Consider the following 25,246-nt stretch of genomic DNA (forward strand, 5'->3'; position numbering starts at 1 on the left):
CGCAAACCATAACTTATTAAAAGGAAAAATAAAACCAATCTCACGTTATGTTACGGATTGCTTATGTTGCATAATTATGTTATGGAAGGGTAAACCAAAATAGACATTACATACCACGTATTGTAATTAAAAGGTCACTAAGATATATGATAGAAGATGAAAAACAGCTATGAAATACTTAACATATATATATATATATATATATATATATATATATATATATTTTGCTTTTTTGTTCTTGATTGCCAATTTTTTCCGGTAGCTTTAAGCTCTGAGTTTAACTTAGCCATTGTTTTTACATTTTCTTCATGTGCGTAAATTTTGTTCAAAATTCTGGGTAGTGGGTATGATAACAGTAGCTCTTTGACACATCAAAAGAACAAGTCAAATAACAATACCACAAATTCGCACATTTCAATATAACATCAATTAGCTCAAAAATTAGGAGATCAATGTCGATTGATTAGGTTAGAGGTGAACAAAGTTAGTATTTTAACATACCTTTCTAAGATGTTTCGAACGATGATTAACGAACCACATGGGCAAAGCACCATATCGTAATTCGTTGAACTTGAAGATGAATGTAACATCCCAAAATTTCGAATAATAATAATATTGCATATTGACTCGTTATATCGGAAAAGTTTACTTGAGTTAATAAATATATGGTAAAATGGTAAAAAGGGAAATATAAGTAGGCTATTAAATGGAATTAATCATGGACTAAAAAGGAAAGATGAGCCTTAGGTCCATGAGCTTAAGGGAGTATAAATACCCCCCTTAAACCGTAATCCTTTCCATTTCCATTCATTCTACACATTTGCCTACACCTTAAAACACACACTTAAGCCAAATACACCTCCATAGCCGTCGGCCACCATCCTAACCCAAGACCAAGCATCAAAACATAGGATCTTTGATCATACAAGTGAACTAACAAGTCCTCGATCACGTACCAAGCTAGCCGTGACCTTAGAAACACCTAAAGGTCTGTTCTTTAACCTTAAAGGTTACGTTTTTATGAACGGTTTGCTATGAAACTTAACCCTAGAGTAGGTCGGGTCTAAATGCTTCATAAAAATGCAAACTTGATGATTAGAATGAACTTAATAGACCTATGGCAATATACGGCTCATAGATAAACCTTAGATCTAGCTTATAACGTTTTAACCCTATAAAGGTTTAAGCTTTATGTCTAAAATGTGACATCTGACCCGATCCGACCCGACCCAGGTACCCGTTTCTCTGACCCGATCTCTTTCTTTTATGATTTAATATTTATTTATACTTATATTTTACTTTTAATAATATACTTTTCCTTCCCGCCTCTCTCTCTCCTTTTCTTTCCGCCGTCCCGTCCCTCTCCTTCTCTCTTTCCGCCTTCTTTTTCCTCTTGTCGCCGTCCCGCCCTTAAGCCTTGTTTCCCTCTTTTTCTTCTAACTCTTTTGTTCCTTCCCGCCTAAGGTTGTCTGCGCAGACCCCTTGCAAGGAATCCTGCGTGAAGACCACCTGTTACAGCGATTCGCGAGACGAACTCTTCTCGCAGCGCGCTAAGAATTGTAATTCTTCTCGCAGCGCGCGAAGAACGGTAGTTCTTCCCGCGACGCGCTAAGGATTTGTAGTTCTTCTCGCAGCGCGCTAGGATCGTAGTTCATCCCTCGACGCGCGAAGAATTATAGTTCTTCCCGCGGCGCGCTAGGAATCTTAGTTCCTCCCGCGGCGCGCTAAGAAATGTGATTCTTCCCGCGGCGCGCTTAGAAATGAAGTTCTTTCCGCGACGCGTTAAGGTTGTTTCTGTCTGCCTTCGCGCTCGCGCTCTCTTGACCTTCTGTGTCTGCCTTCGCGCTCGAGCCTTCTCGCGCTGAACCCTTTGAGTTTTCTTCTGTTGAATCTAGCCGTTTGCTTTTGTGTTGTCTTATCTTTTGTGCTGTTGACCTAATCTGCTTTATGTCTGAAAAGCCACTTTTGGCGCAGCATGCGCACCAACCCCATTGGTTGGCAGAAAAAGTGACTGACATTATCTTTTGAGATCTGCTTTTTCCATGCTTGACCAGTACCTTTATCTGACCCGCCCATGCTTTTTACTGTTCCCTGACAGCTTTATCTTGCCCCCTGCAGCTGCCATATCTTTTGATATCTTTTACTTGCTTTTGATATCTTTTGTTATCTTTTGTTTTGTCTTGTTCTGTTTGTCTTGAGATCCTTTCCCCTTTTCTAGGGATTGTGTCTCCTAGGGTTTTCTCTATAAATAATAATAGTAATATTTTCTTAACACTACACACACAAAACACTTAATCTCTCCTGTTTTCCTTGCTCTCTGCCGCCTCCCTCTCTGCCTCCGTCTTCCTCCCTGTTCTGCCCTGCTTTTCCGGTAATATATATATATATTATATATAATAATTTACTTATTAATTATGCTAACTTATAATCAAGACTTAAATCAATTCATTAAAACAATAATCTTATTTATAGGTTAACTTGTGCTTGTTTAAAGTTGGTTCTTGCTTTATCTTACACCGCATCGTTTATCAAGTGAGTAATCTCGTACCTAATCCCTTTTTGCTTTTAAATGTTTTGGGATGTTCATGTGTTCGTACAAACTCGAGTCTTAAACTTGTTTATGAACTTTAGTCGCGCAGTATCCCATGTGTTGAGGACGTTTACTTGGCTGTTTATTTGTATGTGTGTATCATTAACCGCTTTGTTCGGCCTATTCCGAAGTTTTCATGGATCCATTAGATGAACACGGGAGACCTATCGTTTACGGTTTTCTTTGTTTACACTTGCACAGATGTTTTCTCGTTTTTTTGTGCTCAATTGGGAGCACGGATTGAACTATGAACTATGAGCTATGATCTATTTAGGCTTGATCACAATCTGATTGCACCCTTGTTAAACACCAGACATACACGTGTTGCGCGCAGATTTATTGTTATCTATGTATTGTATTAAACTTGATTTCTCACCAACACGCAAGTGTTTGACGTTTATTTTAACACATGTTCAGGTTTGCAGTAGCTGTTTTGGAGCTTGTGGACACATAGGAAGTTTTCTTTATTTTGGACCTAGATTAAAATGTATCAAGACAAGTTATTGTTGTTCGAATATTTGCCTTATAATATATTGATTTATGTTGATTTATGTTATCTTGTTTACCCTGCGCGTGCGCGAATGAATGTATTTATTAAATATTGACACCCAATAGTGTCACGAGTAATGAAACAATATGTGGCGCCCCGATGTATAATCCGCCTTTGGTCGGGGTGTTAAAGATTGGTATCAGAGCTCGTTGACTTTAGGATAGGTGGTTAGACGTAACGGCCTAGAATACCTAAGAGTCCCTTCTCGCGCATGAGAGAAATCTCATGTTTGCGCGCTTATTGTTAATTACTCGTTATTTATGAATATGCTCGCGCTTACGCAGTATATGATCTTATGTTTTATTTCGCGATATTTCGATTTTTGTTGAATTTCGATTTTTATTGATTTTTCTTACATATTCGTTTGTTGGATTTGAAAATCCGAAAGGTCATGGTGATACATGAATAGTTGATTTTCAATTTCCATTTACGATTATGTTCTGAGGTTGGAGACTTGAAGAGTCATGGTGATGCATGAATTGTCAACCTCCAATACTCATTTTCTTGTATATTTTTTATTGAAGATTGAAGAGTCATGGTGATACATGAATCGTCAATCTCCAATACTCGTTGCTCGTATATTTTAAATTGGGAATTCGGAAAGTCATGGTGATACATGAATTGTCGATTCTTGATTCGAATTTGTTACCTTTATTAAGTCTGCATTTAGGATCATTTATTTTACTTGACAGTAACTGACTCCGTGAAACCAAGCTTTATAAGATTAAAACTTTGCGCTAAAACCAAGATATTAACAAAAATTAAAATTTTTATAGAATGCCTCCGCTATCTCGCCGATTTCAGAGAAGAGAAGCCTCGCGCATGCGTAGACAGCAACGTTCCCAGGAAATGGCCGCCGCGATAGCCCAAGCCTTGAGCCAAAATAATACCCCCAGTTATAACATTAAATCCTTTAACGCGGGTAACCCTCCAAAGTTCACAGGTCTTGAAGGAGCCACCGTGATGCTCCAGTGGCTTGAGAAAATAGAAAACACTTTCCTCCACACCCAATGCCCCTCAGACAGACGAACCCTGTATGCTTCCAGTGTCCTGGAATCCAGAGCACTTACATGGTGGAATGGAGTAGCTCATGCGCGTGGCGCAGAAGCTGCTTCCAGCATGCTCTGGGAGGAATTTAAGGAAATTCTTACGCGAGAATTCTGCCCTCCCAACGAAGTTAAGCGCCTGGAAGAGGAATTTTGGAATCTTAAGCAGTACAGTGGCGAAGCGCGCGAGTACGCGACGCGCTTCCATGAACTAAGCCTGCTTGTCCCTCACCTTGTTACCCCTTCCCGCCGAGCCATAGAGAAATTCCTTGGGGGTCTCCCCATGGAAATTCAAGATTCTGTATGGGCCAGAAACCCAGTAACCCTCTCTGACGCCATTGAGTTGGCCGCTGTGCTCAGCGACAACCATGTCAGAACAGGAACCCTGTTCCTGCGGGGAACAGAAAAGACCAAACCCACCAAGACTGCCCCTGAACCCGCAGAAACCAAACCAGAACCCTCAAACCGTAACAACCTCAAGCGCAGGCGCAAGGCCTATGCGCTTACCAACCCGCCCATTGCCCAGCAACCCATCTACCAACCCCCAGTTTATGCGCCTAACCCACTATCAGCCTACCCAACACCTCCTGTAGCCCATAACTATGCCTTAACCAATCCAGCACTCCCTGCCCCGCCTCCTAAGAAACCTTACACAGGAAACCAACCCCTTTGCCCAACCTGTAGATTTCACCACCCAACTCAGACCCCGTGTCGACAATGTAACCGATGTGGCCGCGTTGGTCACTCAACCGAATACTGTAGAGTCCCTCCCGCCAATCCAATACCACCAGTCTACCCGCAAAACCCTCAACCAATCTACCAAAACCCACGACCCAGATCGTGCTTTAACTGCGGTGATCCCAGTCATTTCCGGAACGCGTGCCCGAGACTACAAGTACAAATCACGCAAGCGAATCCGGTGAACCAGATTTCGAACCAAGTGACGCGTGGACGAGCTTTTAACATAACCGCGCACCAAGCGCAAGCGAATAATGACGTAGTTAATGGTACATTTTTGCTTAACGGATTTTATGCTTCTGTACTTTTTGATACTGGCGCCGATCGAAGTTTTATCTCTCGCGCCTTCGAGCAGAAGCTTGCGCGACCGCGCAACGATTTAAAAGAAGATTTTTCAGTTGAATTGGCTAACGGCGAAACTGTTTTAATTAACTCGGTGATTAAAGATTGTACGCTTAACCTTAACGAAAACGATTTTCTGATCGACCTCATCCCTATGCCTCTTGGAAGCTTTGATGTTATCATTGGTATGGACTGGCTTTCGCATAATCGCGCCGAAGTTATTTGCGCCAAGAAGTTGATTCGCATTCCTCGAGAAAATGGTGATCTTCATATTTACGGCGAAAAACCCTCCAGTGGTCTTAAACTTATGTCTTGCGCCGAAGCCCAAAGACTCATGCGGAAGAAGTGTATTGCATTTCTAGCCCATGTGGTTAAACCTGCTGAAGAAAAGAAGCTTCGCGATATCCCTGTTGTGCGTGATTTCCCTGAAGTTTTTCCTGATGATCTTCCTGGTATCCCTCCCGCTCGTGAAGTCGAGTTCCGTATTGATCTTGTCCTTGGTGCTTCCCCCGTAGCTAAATCTCCTTATCGTCTTGCACCCGCTGAGATGCAAGAATTGGCAAGCCAACTTCAAGAGTTGACTGCTAAAGGATTCATTCGCCCTAGCTCTTCGCCCTGGGGTGCTCCGGTGTTGTTCGTTAAAAAGAAAGATGGATCGTTTCGCATGTGTATTGATTACCGCGAGTTGAACAAACTCACCATTAAAAACCGGTATCCCTTACCGCGTATTGACGACCTCTTTGATCAACTCCAAGGTGCCTCTTGTTTCTCCAAGATTGATCTCCGCTCTGGCTATCACCAGTTGCGCATCCGCGATGAAGATGTTCCGAAGACTGCTTTTCGAACTCGTTATGGCCATTTTGAATTCTTGGTCATGTCCTTCGGTCTAACCAACGCACCCGCCGTTTTCATGGATCTAATGAATCGGGTGTGTAGGCCTTTCTTGGATAAATTCGTGATTGTGTTTATCGATGATGTTCTGGTGTATTCTAAGACCAAGGCCGAGCATGAGCAACATCTTCGGTTGGTGTTGCAAAAGCTTCGAACCGAGCAGCTCTATGCTAAGCTTTCCAAGTGTGAATTCTGGTCTGATGAAGTACAGTTTCTTGGCCATGTTGTTAACAAGATGGGTATTCATGTCGACCCATCCAAAATTGAAGCAATCAAGAACTGGATTACGCCATCCTCTCCTTCCGAGATCCGTTCCTTTCTGGGCTTAGCTGGTTATTACCGGCGATTTATTTCGAACTTCTCAAAGATCGCTTTGCCTTTAACAGCTCTAACGCACAAAGGTAAACCATATATTTGGGGCTCGAAGCAAGAAGAAGCCTTTCTAACGCTCAAGCGTTTGTTGTGTGAAGCTCCTGTTCTTGCGCTACCTGAGGGTAATGATGATTTTGTCGTGTACTGCGATGCCTCCAACCAAGGTCTCGGTTGTGTTCTTATGCAACGAGGCAAGGTTATCGCTTACGCATCGAGGCAACTCAAGGTTCACGAAAAGAACTATACAACTCACGACCTCGAACTTGGTGCAGTAGTATTTGCCTTAAAGATCTGGAGACACTACCTTTATGGTACTAAGTGTATCCTCTACACTGACCATAAAAGCCTTCAGCATATCTTTGATCAGAAGGAACTTAACATAAGGCAACGCCGATGGAACGAACTCATCAGCGATTACGATTGTGAGATCCGGTATCATCCTGGTAAGGCTAATGTGGTAGCCGATGCGCTCAGCCGAAAACCCTGCCAGCTTAACTGTATCTTGCCGCGCACCCAGCTTCACTTCGCGCCGATCCAAAGCAACCTTGAATCGCGCATTCGTGACGCGCAGCGCGCATCCATCAGTAATGGTAACCTTCGCGCCGAGTTAGCGTGTGGCGCGGAAGCACACTTTGTCCCTAATCTGAGTGGAATTTTCTGCTATCTTAATCGCATCTGGATTCCCTTTGATGAGAATCTTCGCGCTGATATCCTGAGTGAAGCGCACAAATCTCGGTATTCTATTCATCCTGGCGCTGATAAGATGTACAAGGATTTGCGCATAACTTATTGGTGGCCCGGTATGAAGAAGGATATTGCTGTGTTCGTAGCTAAATGCCTGACTTGTTCTAAAGTAAAAGCTGAACACCAACGCCCATCTGGTTTGCTCGAACAACCAGAAATTCCTACGTGGAAATGGGAAGGTATAGCGATGGACTTTATTACCAAGTTACCTTTGACAGCAAGCAAACATGATAGCATTTGGGTAATAGTGGATCGTTTGACTAAGTCTGCTCACTTTCTGCCCATTCGTGAAAACTACCGTGTTGAGCAACTCGCGCAGCTTTATGTCAAGGAAATTGTCTGCCGCCATGGTACTCCTTTGAGCATCATATCCGATCGCGATGGCCGTTTTATATCTCGCTTTTGGAAATCTCTCCAATCTGCGCTAGGAACTCGCTTGGACATGAGTATGGCATATCATCCTCAGACTGACGGTCAGTCTGAGCGAACTATTCAGACTCTTGAGGATATGCTCCGATCTTGTGTTCTTGATTTTGGAGGTAATTGGGATTCGCACCTGCCTTTGATCGAGTTCTCTTATAATAACAGCTATCATTCCAGTATCGGTATGGCCCCATTTGAAGCACTTTACGGTCGTAAGTGCCGCTCCCCGATTTGTTGGAGCGAAGTGGGTGAAGCTCAAATCACAGGACCCGAACTTGTTCAAGAGACAACCGATAAAATCGCCAAGATCCGTGATCATCTGCTGACTGCCAGAAGCCGACAGAAGAATTACGCAGATCGTAGGCGGAAGCCTCTCGAATTTCAAGTTGGTGATCTTGTTCTCCTCAAAGTGTCGCCCTGGAAGGGTGTTGTCCGCTTTGGGAAGAAAGGTAAGCTTGCTCCTCGTTATGTTGGTCCATTCAAGATTCTCGCGCGTGTAGGAAAAGTTGCCTACAGACTTGACCTGCCGCCCGCGCTCAGTAATGTGCATCCAACGTTCCATGTATCCAATCTCAAGAAGTGTTTAGCTGACGAGAACCTTCACATTCCACTTGATGAAGTTCAAGTTGATGAAACTATGCATTTTGTTGAGAAGCCTGTTGAGATTATGGATCGCGAGGTTAAGCAAACCAAGCGCAGTCGTATCCCTATCGTGAAGATTCGTTGGGAGTCCAAGCGCGGAGCCGAGTTTACATGGGAAAGGGAAGATCAAATGAAGATCAAGTACCCGCACCTGTTCTCTGCGCAACCTACTTCGAGATAAATTTCGGGACGAAATTTCTTAAAGTAGGGGAGACTGTGACATCTGACCCGACCCGACCCGACCCAGGTACCCGTTTCTCTGACCCGATCTCTTTCTTTTATGATTTAATATTTATTTATACTTATATTTTACTTTTAATAATATACTTTTCCTTCCCGCCTCTCTCTCTCTTTTTCTTTCCGCCGTCCCGTCCCTCTCCTTCTCTCTTTCCGCCTTCTTTTCCCTCTTGTCGCCATCCCGCCCTTAAGCCTTGTTTCCCTCTTTTTCTTCTAACTCTTTTGTTCCTTCCCGCCTAAGGTGGTCTGCGCAGACCCCTTGCAAGGAATCCTGCGTGAAGACCACCTGTTACAGCGATTCGCGAGACGAACTCTTCTGGCAGCGCGCTAAGAATTGTAATTCTTCTCGCAGCGCGCGAAGAACGGTAGTTCTTCCCGCGACGCGCTAAGGATTTGTAGTTCTTCTCGCAGCGCGCTAAGGATCGTAGTTCATCCCTCGACGCGCGAAGAATTATAGTTCTTCCCGCGGCGCGCTAGGAATCTTAGTTCCTCCCGCGGCGCGCTAAGAAATGTGATTCTTCCCGCGGCGCGCTTAGAAATGAAGTTCTTTCCGCGACGCGTTAAGGTTGTTTCTGTCTGCCTTCGCGCTCGCGCTCTCTTGACCTTCTGTGTCTGCCTTCGCGCTCGAGCCTTCTCGCGCTGAACCCTTTGAGTTTTCTTCTGTTGAATCTAGCCGTTTGCTTTTGTGTTGTCTTATCTTTTGTGCTGTTGACCTAATCTGCTTTATGTCTGAAAAGCCACTTTTGGCGCAGCATGCGCACCAACCCCATTGGTTGGCAGAAAAAGTGACTGACATTATCTTTTGAGATCTGCTTTTTCCATGCTTGACCAGTACCTTTATCTGACCCGCCCATGCTTTTTACTGTTCCCTGACAGCTTTATCTTGCCCCCTGCAGCTGCCATATCTTTTGATATCTTTTACTTGCTTTTGATATCTTTTGTTATCTTTTGTTTTGTCTTGTTCTGTTTGTCTTGAGATCCTTTCCCCTTTTCTAGGGATTGTGTCTCCTAGGGTTTTCTCTATAAATAATAATAGTAATATTTTCTTAACACTACACACACAAAACACTTAATCTCTCCTGTTTTCCTTGCTCTCTGCCGCCTCCCTCTCTGCCTCCGTCTTCCTCCCTGTTCTGCCCTGCTTTTCCGGTAATATATATATATATATTATATATAATAATTTACTTATTAATTATGCTAACTTATAATCAAGACTTAAATCAATTCATTAAAACAATAATCTTATTTATAGGTTAACTTGTGCTTGTTTAAAGTTGGTTCTTGCTTTATCTTACACCGCATCGTTTATCAAGTGAGTAATCTCGTACCTAATCCCTTTTTGCTTTTAAATGTTTTGGGATGTTCATGTGTTCGTACAAACTCGAGTCTTAAACTTGTTTATGAACTTTAGTCGCGCAGTATCCCATGTGTTGAGGACGTTTACTTGGCTGTTTATTTGTATGTGTGTATCATTAACCGCTTTGTTCGGCCTATTCCGAAGTTTTCATGGATCCATTAGATGAACACGGGAGACCTATCGTTTACGGTTTTCTTTGTTTACACTTGCACAGATGTTTTCTCGTTTTTTTGTGCTCAATTGGGAGCACGGATTGAACTATGAACTATGAGCTATGATCTATTTAGGCTTGATCACAATCTGATTGCACCCTTGTTAAACACCAGACATACACGTGTTGCGCGCAGATTTATTGTTATCTATGTATTGTATTAAACTTGATTTCTCACCAACACGCAAGTGTTTGACGTTTATTTTAACACATGTTCAGGTTTGCAGTAGCTGTTTTGGAGCTTGTGGACACATAGGAAGTTTTCTTTATTTTGGACCTAGATTAAAATGTATCAAGACAAGTTATTGTTGTTCGAATATTTGCCTTATAATATATTGATTTATGTTGATTTATGTTATCTTGTTTACCCTGCGCGTGCGCGAATGAATGTATTTATTAAATATTGACACCCAATAGTGTCACGAGTAATGAAACAATATGTGGCGCCCCGATGTATAATCCGCCTTTGGTCGGGGTGTTAAATAAAACGGGTTAGATCTTGTAGCCATGGTGATAATGGGTGTATAACGGCTAAAATGGTGGAGAAAAGTGGTTAAGTTCATGGTATAAACCATAAAATGGTTAACTGAGCTAAGGAAAGAAACGTTAAGGTAGAAAAATGAGCTGAAAGCATACGACCTGAAGGTTCCCGGCCAGGACTGAGGGTTTCCGGCCAAAATGGGTTCTCGGTCAACGAGAGCTCTCGGTCAACGAGGGTTCTCGGTGACTCGGGGTTCTCGGTCACCAAAGGTTTTCGGTCAGATACGGGTTCTCGGCCAAACATGTGTTTTCGGTCAAGCATGGTCCTCGGTCATGAGTTCTCTGCCAAAGGGTTCGCGGCCATGTTTTCGGCCACCCCATTCTATTGGGTTTTGGGCCTAAATCCAGTTGGGCCCAGATACCATAATGAACAGTTGGGCTAAGCCCATATCTAATATAAAGCAAACTGACCTATTATCTTAGGCTAAGCAAACAAGCCCAACTTTGAAAATAATTTAAAATGTTAATGGAAAATGCCTTAAGAAAGTTAATGAAAATAAAATTTTTCCAAGCTGACCTGGCAGCTTAACCCCAGCCAGGGGCTCTGCCCCTTGGACCCCGCTAGGGGCTGCCGCCCCTAGAACCCCGCTGCCAGGGGCGCTGCCCCTGACCCCCGTTCGTTGTGGGTTATATAAAGATAGAAATACGATATGAGTAGTAGTAGTTAATTGATACATGTAAATATTATACAATTAGCCGTGCACAGATCAAGAAGGGAATAACAATTAACGGAGAGCGTAACAGGATTCAGGTGAGTTTCTAGCCCAATTCCTTGTTATGTTTTCAGGGTTGTGTGCATACTCGATGTGATTAGTTAATACACTTACCTTAAGTGGTAAGTGTATGCCTATTATGTTATGTGAAGGTTATGAATGAATGCTTGACGGTACATGAACGATCTTCGGATATTGCATGTATTGTTAGGGGATAGTTTAAAGAGGTGACTGTTTATATATGTTGTATGTATGATGTATGTATGTTATAGATTAACGAGTACGTAAGAAGGTATATAAAATCTATGAAAAGAAAGGAAAGTATGATACGAAGGAAATGACGGTAAAGGGTGACAGACCCTAATAATATATGTGAAGGAGGGTGGTAGACCCTAATAATATCTGTGAAGGAGGGTGGCAGACCCTAATAATATCTGTGAGGTTATAGGGCGAGAGGCTTTTTAAGGGTGGCAGACCCTAATAATATCTGTGAAGGAGGGTGGCAGACCCTAATAATATCTGTGAGGTTATAGGGCGAGAGACTCTTTAAGGGTGGCAAACCCTAATAATATTTGTGAGGTTATAGGGCAAAAGGCTCTTTAAAATGTATGATTATGTTTGTAAAGAAATATAAAGTATGAAGTATGAAAGAAAGAAAGTATCAAAGTAAGAATGAAAGTATATGTATTTAAGTATGTAATGTAAGGAGGTATTGTATGTTATGTGATTAACTAAAACTCACTCGGCGTAGCTGACTTTTAGTATGCACGCAGATGAATAGATTGAGACAGTTAGCTTGAGGAGGACACATGGCAGGATTGGACGAAGCTGGCATCTGAAGATTTGTCATGATATCTATTACTATATTTTATGTTATGTTTTTAAAAAGACAAGATTCTGGATGATTGTAAAGAATGTTTTTTTAAGTTTTATTACTTCCGCGAAATGTTTTAATTATCTCTGATATAACGAACTGCGTTTATGAGTAAATCCAACGTCCAAATGTGAGGCCCCGTTACAATGAACAATGGCTAGAGTTTGAAGGATCGATAAAGCGCCGACGAAGAGGGGGGGTTCTGTTCATTTTGGGTTAGAGATGACCTTTTAATTGTTATATGTAATGTCTCTTTCGGTTTGCCTATGATCGAAAAGTAATTCAAATATCCAATAGAAATACATTCAAAAAAGATACTAAAGTTGTATGATTGAACAAACCACAAGTATGAAAATGACACTAAGCTCAAAAGAGAAAATAAATAAAATAAACGAAATTACCAATTTACCCTTGACTTAATGGACAAAATTGACGAGGTTAGAAAAAAAGTACCAAAATGACAAGTTTTAAAAAATTGATGTAGCCGTTTGCAATAAAATCGAAAACGGTACCAAAATTACGTAATTGAACAAATTGCATGTACAAAAATGGCATTTAACTCTTTACATAAAATAACCAAAATGTCCATTTAACTGTTCAAAATAAAATTTTGTCCATTTGAACGAGGTTTTCCCAAAATGTACACCCCAAGGCCCAAAACCAATTGACTCGCCTACTTAATAATCATCATCGGCTAGATTTTTCAAGCAACCAAGTCAATGTCTCTTCAAGAAGCCCATAATTGAAAAAAAAAACCATCAAACCTACAAGATTTTAGGCGCCCCAACGAGAATTAATTTGGCATCCCTAACGAGATTCTCTCTTCCGACAAGATTTTTTTGTTGATGAGATTGTTTTTTGTAATCGCCAATATTTGTTTACGTGTGACGGAATCTTGTTGGTTGAAAATTTCGTCGGCAGGTGGACTACATTTGGGTTGACTTTTGAGAAAAAGCTGGTCAAAGGTAAAATGGACATTTTGGTCATTTATCCTCAATCATATTTTTAAACTAGTTATTTATTAAACTAGTATTATCTAACATTATGCATGAACCTGATGTTAGTTTAGGATGAATAAAACAGAAAAACTGATTCATCGTGAACGAAAGATCGATTATACATACCAAATGCTTGATGAAGGGGTATGCACCCGCCTTAACATCGAGCGGGGCGGGTCAACCCACAAGATATAGACAAGAGGCTTGAAATCAGGATGTCATGAAGATACAAAGCCAAAACCTATGCGCAAGCGCATGAAACATCTACGCGTGGCGCATATCACATATGCACACAGCGCGCACACTCAGTGTGAGAATAAGAGAAGACCCCGCGCATCCCCAGGATAGGCGCATAAATGAGACAATAATCTAATCCAAATCAGGATAAGGACAACCTTCCAGAAGGTATCTTTTAAGGAATAAAGAATGTGCTGAGGTTGACAGCTGCCAATGAAAGGTGGACAACTCAGCAAAGCCCATGTGCTACCACGTGATGGCACATGGGTCAGGTGAAATACCTTGGTCAGAGAATAATCAATGAAAGAGCACCAGGTGTCTAAATACACGTGGCGCGAAGCAATAGGGGGAGGCTAAAAAGGCACTATTTGGGTCTGAGCCAAATCATTGGAAACCCTAATACCATAAATACCACACCACCTCCACAGTTGGAGCCAGGCAAGAAAATATATTCTAAGTCCTTTACTCATTTTCACATCCTGATTATCCTCTCCTACAATATCTTATTCTCACACCGGAGGGTTACCCCAAAGAGAACCCCTCTGTCCCTTTCTGAGGGGTAAGCTCACGGTACTGTTCGTTTTGTAGGTGGAAGAACTCATATCTCGGAAAACCATCGGTGATATAGCACATTCGTACCCAAGGAACGTTGATCGTATACAAGTAAGTCGATACACGCTTCTTCACTTGACACTGAACAATCCACACAAGTCAATAACTAATAACAATCACAACACATGTTCTTGTTTCATTCAGTTGTCTAAATGTCTTGATTCCTCAGAAGTGTTTTCTTCAGCGTTCAACATCTGTGTCAAATTTGGTGTTGTTTCGGTCACATGAGTGGTTGTGGTATTTGGAGAAGACCTGTTCTCGACTAAACCAACATCCGTAATTGAACCATCACTTAAAGTCCCGTTTTTTATTTCATTTTCGGGATCACGAGTAAGAACTGCACTAGAAGCATCGTCCGCCTTGTGTGTTCTTCACGTGCCTCATGAGTGTGCTCGGTGGATACATCTTCAACCCTGTTTTCAGTTTGACTTTGACCATCTTTCCCTTCACTCTCCTCGCTCGTTTTGTCTTCATCTACGATATCCACCTCATCATGGTCAGTCTCAATGTTTGACTTTTCTTGTTCAACCTTGTTTTCATCCGTTTGACTTTGGCCATCTTTCTCTTCAGTTTCTTCAGTTGCCTTATCGTCTTCATCTACGATATCCACCTCCTCGCGATCAATCTCTGTGTTTGACTTTTCTTGTGAAACCGTGTTTTCAGTTTGACTTTGACCATCTTTCTCTTCACTCTCTTCATTCACTTTGTCGTCTTCATCTACGATATCCACCTCATCACGGTCAAACTCCATGTTTGACTTCTCTTGTTCAACCGTGTTTTCAGTTTGACTTTGACCGTCTTTCTCTTCACCTTCTTCGGTCTCTTTATCTTCATCTATGATATCCACCTCATCACAGTCAATCTCCACGTTTGACTTTTCATCGATCTCATCATCCCCACCCCCTCCCCCGTCATCTTTTTCCTCTTCAGTCTTATCTTCATCCTCGTGCTTGTTTTCATCTTGGTCGTCTTCATCTTCTTGAGCATCTTCTATTCGTGTGGTTGTTTCTTCTAGTTTCGGTTGAAGGTCTTTTCTTCCAAACTTAACGTTTCATGATCAGCTTCAGCAGCACGCGTGTTTAACGAGATGTTGGCATCAAACTCTTTCTTCTTGTCATGGGACCTTTTGACTTGGAAGATTAACCAAAAGCAGACAGCAACTAATAAACAAAGTTGCACAACATGTTTGGTCTTGATCCCTTTCGACCTCTGGTTTCGGCTAGGTGAATATCTATACATATTCGTGTACTATATAGCCTGGAAACATAAACAGCATAACATACTTTAATACATTACAAATTTTGATTTCCAAAACCACACTTTAAGGTTACAGATGTTTTCCAGAATTAAAGATTAATTCAAAACATCTTAAAAGAAGAAGCTTTCTTAACAGAAAGCAACAACTAGAGATATCTTGCACATATTATGATCAGCAGCCAACTTTAATCTTTAACCGAAACTAACCAATAACCGAACCGAATAAACCGATAACCGAGATTAAATGATGGTTAAGGGCATCCCATAACCGAACGGAAAAGAATCAAACATGCCTATGTCGAAATGAATATATGTTTATATGTATATGTATATGTATATGTTTGAGCTGGGTATACGAGTAAATGTTGTAATGAAAATCCTTGAGAATATGTATGTAAGTATTAACATTCATTCTATTTCCGTTTGACGCCGGTGATTCATTTTACATGTTCATTTAGTATAAATAAATAAATTTTAGTTAAAACTTGACTTGGTTAAGTAAACGAAATTAACCGAACCATAGCGGAGCTTCATAACCGATTAACCGAACTGCATAATATTGCATACCCCGAATCAGCAATCGGATAAACTCGGAGGCAAATTAGGGGAGTAAATTAAGAAAATAATAATAATAGAAACCCTAGGTAGGATCTTTGATGAATCAGAAGCCCTAACTAAAAAGAAATAAAATAGTGGGTTGAAGAAGCAGTTAGTTTAGTTAGATCAAATATGCAGAGTTGCTTTGAATGAAAGTTAACTAAGGATATCAAAAGACAGCTACTAACTAACTAACAAACTAACCTGGAGTTTGAAAGTTGAAGGTAAAGGTAGATGAGATAGATGTCTTGTTCAAGTCAATCAAAGGGGGTGGGTTTGTTCTACACTTGAGTCAGTGTTGAACACAGACATAGAAGAATCTTCTGTTAATAACTGTGTGTGTGTGTGTTGTGGAGGTGGATCTAGTGAAGAACAGAACACAACACAAAAGGTTTGGGGTTTGGTTTGGGGATGGGGTGTTGAGTTGTGCTGTGTTGGCGTTGTGTTCTTCACAAAAATACAAATTCTTTATTTTATTTTATTATTATTATAATTATGCCATCACTTTTTTAATTAAAGAGAACAAATGTACTTTTATAACTTATAAGATATAGCTTAAACCATACTTTTAAGTTTTATAGGTTAAACAGGTCATGCATAGAATAAAATTCCCGGTTTCGAACCCGATCTAGCGTACCTGATTCAGAAACGCTGTACCCGACCTGCGAGTGCTACTTGGTAAAGGATTTCTTCCTGGAATCGACCCGGACCCGCAGGAACCGGAAATACCCTGTCAAAACCCGAACCAACCCTACCCGAAAAAAATCATGAAAACCCGGTCAAATACCCGACTATACCCGGTTCCGGTTCCTGAAAATATCCGGGTTGTGCACCATAGTAATGTTATAATTCTAGAATTTAACAATGTAGTATTTAAAAAAAAAATTGATTTTGCAATTTAAAAAGAGAGCGACGCAACTTGTTACTTGTTTGGCCTTTGTTTCGATGTAAACACTACTTTTATATTCAATTAAAAGTTCACAAAGAAAAAGAAAAAACCTTTGAAAAAAATAATAAAAACAAAACAATCGTACAATGAATTCAACTGCTCCAAGACTATTTAGATCTGGCTTGAAAATTCCTGTAGACAAAAACCCCAACAACCAGGTTAAACCGCCTTTCAACACAATGCGACCTGTTTTTAGGAGAATCAGCCGCTATGCCAGAAGTCTCGTGGTAAATAAGTCTTATGTCTTAAGTAAATTTGTCTTAAGTGATGATAAATTCATAAGATATACATCTATCAAAGTATGTGTATCTGTATGGTTTAGTATAGATTATTATGTAAAGTTGAATTGATACAATTTAAATATTAGCTTTGATTGTTGCTTTGAGATCAAGAATTTCATGTTAATTTATAAGAATGCGTAGGTTTTCTGATGATGTCAAACCATTATTCATGTTAATTTATAAGGTGCGTTTTTGGGTCAAACTTATGTCGGTTAGTAGAAAACAATAACTGATCCGTTATGACGGTTTCGGTTAAACATTGTTCAAGATTATAATAAGTCAGTTCTGTGTCGATTAACAGTGACCAATATGTAATTGTGCCTAAAAGTTTGGTTCCAAATATTATAAAAATATCACATGATATAATCCAATAAAATATATAATTCATAATATTAATACCAAATACTCAAACCCCTATTTCTCACTTCGCAGTCAAATAAATAGGACGATTCGGTTAAAGCGGGTTTAGACTTATTTGTAACCAATACCAACTGACATTTGGCGGTTTTCATAAGTTTATTAAGCCAACCCATCGGTTATATCAGTTATTGGTTAGAATTAGTTCAATTATATTGGTTATGCTCTCGGTTAACGATTATTCCGGTTACTTTGCTCAGCCTAGTGAGTAGTAACATAATCTAGATGGTCATTTATGTGTACATTAATACACTAAATTATGATTTTATATGGTTTAGAGTTTGTGTGATATTAATTATATATTTCTTTTGTATATATCATGCAATAAAATTTTTGTTTTTGCATGTATTGTATTCTATACATGCGTATATATTGTATCAAATTCAACAACAATATCCAATCTTTTATATAAAATTACGCACCAAGAAATTGAACTTAACATTTCAAGCTCGATCATTTATTTATATAATATATTATTGCACATGAAAATGCATATGTTTACTTATTTGTATATTATATAAGTGGCACAACTATATAGAGTTCACTAGTAAGGAGACTCTCCAATATAGTTTCCAGGAGGATAATAGCTACAAATAACGAACCACCAACCGTTATTACTGCATTGAACCCTAGCACATCCAAGTTGATCCGAGTTACGCCATACCACTTGAGTATAATGTAAACATTGGTTACCTTCAACACACGTATTACTAGTGTGATCGTAAAATGTTTTTTCATCTACCCATAAGTTCACAGCTTCAGTAGCTGTGAACGCACCACCACCCTCCGCAAGGTTCTCACCATAAGGTCCACCAGAATGGACAAGATTGCAGTCTCCTATCCTTTGGTTGGCGTAGCTCTCAGCGTATGCAGCCACAGTGTCGTTCCAGACCATGTTTTCGACGCCTACGTCCGCACGTGCCTTGTTGTGAGCATCTAAGTAATCTTGTTGGGAGTTTTGTGCGTGGGTTATGTGAAACATGGCAAGAGTTAAGAAGCAAATAAGTGCAATGTGAAGTTTGAATGAGCCCATAGCTAGCTCTATTTTCTTTGGTAAACAATTGGTGTGGATTGAAATGCATGAATCTACATGCCTATTTATAGTACATTAATAATAATAATAATAATAACAATGACAAACTAAGTTAAAATTATGATAATTTTGATCCGTTCAAAGTTAACAACACTTGTCTTTACGTTACATGTAAAAAAAATGTTTGCGCTCTAGCACTAGAGTACATGACCTTAATTAGGTGATTAACAAACTAAATTGCATGCTCGAATCTCCTCCGGGGGGGGGGGGGTTACATTGGACCGACAATGGGATCTAGGGACGATATTGTTTCTTATAGACTCGATCCATTTTAGCTCACCCATTAGGTAATGTCATACTTTGGAAGTCGGTTAACGTTAATCCTAACCCCGTCATGTTATTGTTTCTTCCATTTGCAATTGTGGTTTACGTACTCATGATATGTTGTTTTACATGAAAAAGAGCCTTTATACGTAGGTTGAGATAAAAACAACGAATTCAACTGTGAAAATTAGTCAAGTGCATGTTGTTAACACAGTCCCTTAACTTCCATCTACATATTTATAATATACTGCTAGTTAGCTAACAAACATAAACTTGTGAATAAACAACAAATCAATTAATAATGTGTTTTAAGAAATTTGGGTAAAATACTAGCAAAGAACAATTTAGGTAACTTTGGAAGATTTTGGGTGACCTGACTTATTATTATTATGTGAGTATTCTTTCACATCCATAATGTCAATCTTCTATGCTAAAAGACATGGAATTCTACTCCATGTCTAAAATTTTCCATGTCGACCAAAACCATTGATTTTTCCATTCGATAAGAATAAGTGTTGTGGGCGCCACCCCTACCACATCACCTTCATGGGGACGTCACACACCATTACGCAAGAAGGGAGAGGGGATCCAAATGATTATTCTTATTTTTAATAATAAAAAAAGGGGTTAAATAACTTGGTTAAAACATTACACATGTTTATTGTTGAAATATATGTAAGTTCAATTCGTATAATCAAAATATTGCATGTTTTTGTTCTAATTCTCTGCTCTTGTGTTGTTAATGAGGGTTGAATATTTGATAGGTGGGCTTGTAGTTGGTCTAGTAGACTAGATGATGGGCATGGACAACAGTCGATGAGCTTCAAACTTGGTCTAGAAAAGTCAAAGGCTATCGGTTGCATTGGGTAGGCTACCCATGACCCGTTTTTGATTAACACGAGTCATTTGTATTTGGTGGTACTATAAAAAAAGAGAGTGTGTGCGAGGCTCCATATCGTTCGTTATTATTATATCAACAGAGCTTAATTAGTTCACCGTATTCTTCATTGTCAAAGAAACTGCACAACATTTGTGTAGTTTCATTATCATGTTTGGATCTTAAGAATGTTGTTATTCGTCTAGTTTCATTCTATTTGATTTCTATTTGTCTTTGATTCATCAAAGTGGTGAACATATATATCTTGTCTAGTTTCTATCGTTCTTGATCTGTTCTTGTTGAGAATTGTTTACGAGGTTATTTTAAATTAAAGTACAAAATTTGACATTTGTTGGTTTGGCTAGTTAATGTTCCTCCACCTATGAGGCAATGACACGACGGTTAACTATATGGAGTTTTACCTATTAGCAATTCAATGAACATTTTTTATTATTTAAAAATCTACAAGGAATGAGGGATGATGATGTGATCATTGAGCTATTGTACAAAAGCTTTTGTTTGTTCTTTAGGGGTATAACTTTTTTCGTAACCTAACTTTTTAATTCTTGTATTTTGCTAGTAAGGGTGATTGATTTGAACATTATATAGCCTGTCCCTATTTCTTTTTCTTAAAACATATCCAGGTAAAGTATATTTACGTGCTTCGCTAAACATATCATATCATGTGTATAACTTAGCTAAATCGACCATCTTATCACTCATGGAATTATGTTTGTTTACTTGAATGTATAAATACAAAACCACTTATGTATAACTATAAGTATTAAGGTGGAGGTTAGTTAAACATCTTTTACTACTTAATAAACTGTTATTATAAATTTTAGTTAGGATGATGATTTAAACTTTAGCATTTTACATTTGTATATTTACATAATCCATAATATTAATAACATGTATTCAAAGAAAACAACAATGAAATACAAGTTAATTGAATAATCAACGTTCAACCAAAAACATCAAATGTTGAATTATTTAAATTGATACATCTGACAATGAAATAGCCTCGGTGGAAGTTAATCTCATTCATGTTTAATGAAAGAATATTTACCTGTTTTCTTTTCCAGTGACAAGAAGATACATTAATAATTAAATATTTAATATCATAATAAAAGGATCCGACTACAATATAGAGGCATGTAAGCAGGCAATAAGTTGCGCCGCCACCCCCGTTTTAATAGCATGATCCTACTAGAAACAAAGTTATTGTTCTTCGGCGTTGTTGAGTTACTGTGCACGGCCAGCTGAACTCTTTTCAGAAACGTACCCGCATTGGGGACAAAGACCTAAATGTATCGAAAGCAAAATGAATGAATGAGTGATGATTCTCAACACACATCTTCTCATGCTTAGCATTTTTTCCTGATTCTGCCTTTAACTCGGCCTGCCTAGCAATTCTTGTACAAATAAGAGCACTATTACTACCAATTCTTGTACAAAAATTTATCTATAATCTTGCCACCGGTAGTAAAAGTATAACCATTCTTAACTTTTTTTTTAACGAAATTTACTTTGGCATACAGGAAACAGGATGAGTTACATTGGGCCTTTGCAGTTTTGGGCTGGGCTTGCAAACTTTTGAAAGAAAAGCTAGGCCGAAGGTTCTTGTTTACTAAACCGGCCCTTAAAATACAAATTGAAGGGAGAGAAACTGTAACTTATTTATTCTCTAAAATGATAATTTTGTAGTTTTGTACTATAGAAGAACAATTGAACAAAGAATCTAATGTCATTCATTCATTCATTCATATGATGGAGATTGTCTTTTACAGGCATAAATGCGATGATATCTTATTGCTTTAATAATACCATGTCCTTTTTTTATTCTTCTTTACGCATTAAATTCTAAATTTGCAAAGTGAAATAGTAACTAGTAAGTAGTAATATAAAGTCAACTGATATAATTAAGATATATCACTATCCGGACATAAATTAAAAAAAAATAAGTTTTCAACATGTTCTTACTAGTAAAGGTTATGTTCTCATGAATTATCGCATTTGAAACTTAATCAATATCCCACACGCGTAATCGATCTTGATTGACATGATTACTTGGGATCTTTTTTTTAACATGTTATCTCATGTATGCTTTAGATCGAGTTAAAATTTGATTCACTATAATTATGATTATGTATAAATTTCCCTCCCCCGAAAAACAACTCACACAGTCACACACTATGATAGGCTTAACTAGTGTGTAGTTAGGCCTAAACTCATACATGTCATTTTCTCATTGGTTAGAGTTTCTTTTACTTTTTATTTATTCTTAAACACATGCACTCGTGAAAAGATTATTATTATTATTATTAATAGTAAAATGTAATGGAGTTTGAAAAAAATAACAAACGAATTAATAAAATAAAGTAAGTGAAGGATAAGACCGAAAGTCTGTGATACAAGGCTTTTTTATATTCATGTTTCCATAAATAGATGAAGAAAGTACTTGAAAGTTGTAGAGGTAAGTGACACGTAACCGACCCTTTATACAATTATATTATTATATGTTTGTTTGTTTGTTTGTTACATAAACATACACATACACATACACTTGTCGGTTATCATCATCCATCCGAAAACTAGCTATGGCGGTTGAGTATGAGTGTTGTGAGTCACAATTCTTCATCCACATCTTGATAGTAGTGTTTCTAGTATTGTTTGCTGGTTTGATGTCCGGTCTTACGTTGGGCCTTATGTCTTTGAGTCTTGTTGATCTTGAAGTTCTTGCTAAATCCGGTACTCCAAAAGATCGTAAATACGCGGGTAGGCGATCATTAGTTAATTACTACCGTGTTCGTCGATTAATAGTCGAAAATATATATGAATTAAAGATTGTTGATTTTTATTAATAAATGAACAACGTACAGAGAAAATATTACCAGTGGTCACAAGACAACATCTACTCTTGTGCACACTTCTTATTTGTAATGCTGCTGCAATGGAGGTACTCTGCTTACTATGTAACACTTTCACTTGTTACATATAAGTTATTATTATTATTAGAGTTAATTCCTGTTGTTACTCCATGTGTTTTTTTTAAGTAAAAGGTTTGGGTATTAGAATACGCTTAGTGGTAACTAAGCACATAGGGGTTGTGCAACACGTGGCGCCCCAGTCAGTAATGACTATTTTTGCAAAAAGTGGCCTAGTGTACCTTTCAATCATTACACAATTATTACTTTTTTAATAAAAATAAAAATATAATTAAATATGAAGCCGAAAAACCTGATTGGCCAAGTCACCCCACCACACCGTTGTATATACAACGAGAACCTTCAAAACGAGACCCAAAACGCGATGGGGGCGGTGTGCCTGGCATTTTGGGCTCGTTTTCCCCTCCATACGTGTGGTCTTAAGCTCTTTAGTAACAAGTTTGGGTTCTATGGTTTAGTTTTTATAACACAATTAGTATGAATAATTAACATATTCTTATTACTATTATTATTATTATTATTTTATTTATTTATTTTATATTTTTCAGGCACTTCCTATCTTTCTGGATACATTAGTCACGGCTTGGGGTGCCATTCTTATTTCAGTCACATTAATACTTCTGTTTGGTGAGGTTAGTTAAGTTAGTCACACTCAAATATTCTTCATCATCATCGTACTCAGTATATCCCACCAATAGCAAAGCTATGGTAAGGTCTGAGGAGGGTAAGATGTAGACAGTCTTACCTCTACCCATAGGGATAGAGAGGCTGCTTCCGGTGAGACCCCCGGCTCGAATATTAATACTCTTTATTAATACTCTTTATTATTTATTTGAAATATCAAAAACTAATGTCGATGTTCCGACCCAGATCATACCTCAATCTGTTTGTACTAGATATGGATTGGCCATCGGTGCGTCTGTCGCTCCGTTTGTTCGTGTTCTTGTTTGGGTCTGTTTTCCTGTTGCATATCCAATAAGCAAGGTATATATGTATGTATATATACATGTTACATGCTTTTAAAAGATTATAAATAAATTAATATTATTTTAATTTTTAATCTGCATCAGCTCCTAGACTATTTGTTGGGCAAAGAACATGTTGCTCTTTTCCGGAGAACCGAGTTAAAGACGCTAGTAAATTTACATGGTAATGAGGTATGCAACTATGCATGATGAATGATGATACAAAATTACACATAGTGTTTAGTTTATAAAAATGATTGATTTTGTGCTGTGAAAAGGCGGGGAAAGGAGGAGAGCTAACGCATGACGAGACGACAATAATCGCAGGAGCACTTGAACTTACCGAGAAGACAGCGAGTGATGCAATGACTCCAATATCAGACACATTTTCGATTGATATAAATGCTAAACTTGACCGGAACTTGATGAATTTAATCCTAGAGAAAGGGCATAGCAGAGTACCGGTCTACTACGAGCAACCGACAAACATAATTGGACTCGTCTTGGTATAATAATAATAATATTTGATTTTTGATTTTCTCAAATCTTGCTACATAGAATGCAATCTTGAGTTTTTCGGTTTTTAGGTAAAGAATTTGTTGACCATCCATCCCGAAGACGAAATACCAGTAAAAAGTGTCACCATTCGCAGAATTCCAAAGTACGCTGTCCGTTGTACAAGTATTTATATTACAAGATTAATATGGTGTTGATTCAGGTTATTTGATCTTAGGGTTCCCGAAACTCTTCCATTATACGACATCTTGAATGAGTTTCAGAAAGGTCACAGTCACATGGCGGTTGTTGTGAAACAATGTCATAAGAAGAGTCCAGCATCCGGTAAGCTCCCGCCAAAACCAAATGTAATGAAAATAAAAAAAATAAAGGTTATCAAGTAATGGGATTCTTGTAGGTGTGGTGAAAGAAGTGCGAGTGGACGTTGACGGTGAGAAATCGAACAGTTTAAAGTCGAAAAGATCGTTTCACAAATGGAAGAGTTTCCCAAGCAATGGAAGTAACGGTAGTTACCGGAGTAAGAAGTGGAATAAAGATATGAACTCGGACATTTTGGAGATAGAAGGCAAACCACTTCCGAAAGTTGCTGAAGACGAAGAAGCGGTTGGCATTATTACAATGGAAGATGTTATTGAAGAGCTACTTCAGGTAAACTTTTAACGCTCTCTAACTCATAATATTGACGTGTATTGACGATCATTTCTGTGGCGTGCAGGAGGAGATCTTTGATGAAACCGATCACCATTTTGATAACTCGTAATAGTATATTAGTTTCGATTCAGTTTAATGCAGTCAAACTTAAAACGGAAAGAAAGATATCGCTTACAAAATGTACACACAGTCTAATTTTCATATATCCTTTAGTTACTACTTGTGATGCTTAGTCCACTTGGCTCGTGCCTTGGTCTTGGCTCGGCTTGTTTAGATTAAACCGTAAATTTTAATATAGACACTCGATCTTTAAA

The 25,246-nt window shown here is 38.8% G+C and overlaps 2 protein-coding genes and 2 long non-coding RNA genes across 6 annotated transcripts in view; 1 reads left to right on the forward strand and 3 right to left on the reverse strand.

Moving 5' to 3' along the window:
• The window catches only part of LOC143630616 (uncharacterized), a 198,371-nt gene that overhangs the window by 75,051 nt on the left and 98,074 nt on the right, over window positions 1–25,246 (reverse strand). The gene's annotated exons all lie outside the window — the stretch shown is intronic.
• Window positions 14,196–16,403, reverse strand: LOC143630577 (uncharacterized). Of its 3 annotated transcripts, XR_013153199.1 has the most exons (4): window positions 16,176–16,403; window positions 14,770–15,374; window positions 14,410–14,646; window positions 14,196–14,379 (listed from the first exon to the last, which is right to left on the reverse strand). It is a non-coding gene; the product is annotated as an uncharacterized LOC143630577 (long non-coding RNA). The 3 variants fall into 3 exon arrangements; XR_013153198.1 differs by having other exon boundaries at window positions 14,196–14,646; window positions 16,172–16,401; XR_013153197.1 differs by having other exon boundaries at window positions 14,196–14,646; window positions 16,176–16,400.
• LOC143630578 (pathogenesis-related protein 1A-like) lies at window positions 18,087–18,651 on the reverse strand. The gene has a single exon (XM_077099556.1). The coding sequence runs from the start codon at window positions 18,649–18,651 to the stop codon at window positions 18,163–18,165; it is 489 nt and encodes a 162-aa protein (XP_076955671.1). The 3' UTR covers window positions 18,087–18,162.
• LOC143630609 (DUF21 domain-containing protein At2g14520-like) lies at window positions 22,443–25,111 on the forward strand. Its single transcript, XM_077099583.1, has 10 exons — window positions 22,443–22,630; window positions 22,735–22,811; window positions 23,349–23,432; window positions 23,671–23,784; window positions 23,871–23,957; window positions 24,044–24,271; window positions 24,353–24,426; window positions 24,499–24,605; window positions 24,679–24,929; window positions 24,997–25,111. The coding sequence occupies exons 1-10, from the start codon at window positions 22,453–22,455 to the stop codon at window positions 25,039–25,041; spliced, it is 1,245 nt and encodes a 414-aa protein (XP_076955698.1). The 5' UTR covers window positions 22,443–22,452; the 3' UTR covers window positions 25,042–25,111.

The sequence above is a fragment of the Bidens hawaiensis genome, unplaced genomic scaffold (genome assembly GCF_021521415.1).
Source record: "Bidens hawaiensis isolate Kalapana, Puna unplaced genomic scaffold, B.hawaiensis_p1.1 tig00005770_1, whole genome shotgun sequence".
Lineage (NCBI taxonomy): Eukaryota > Viridiplantae > Streptophyta > Magnoliopsida > Asterales > Asteraceae > Bidens > Bidens hawaiensis.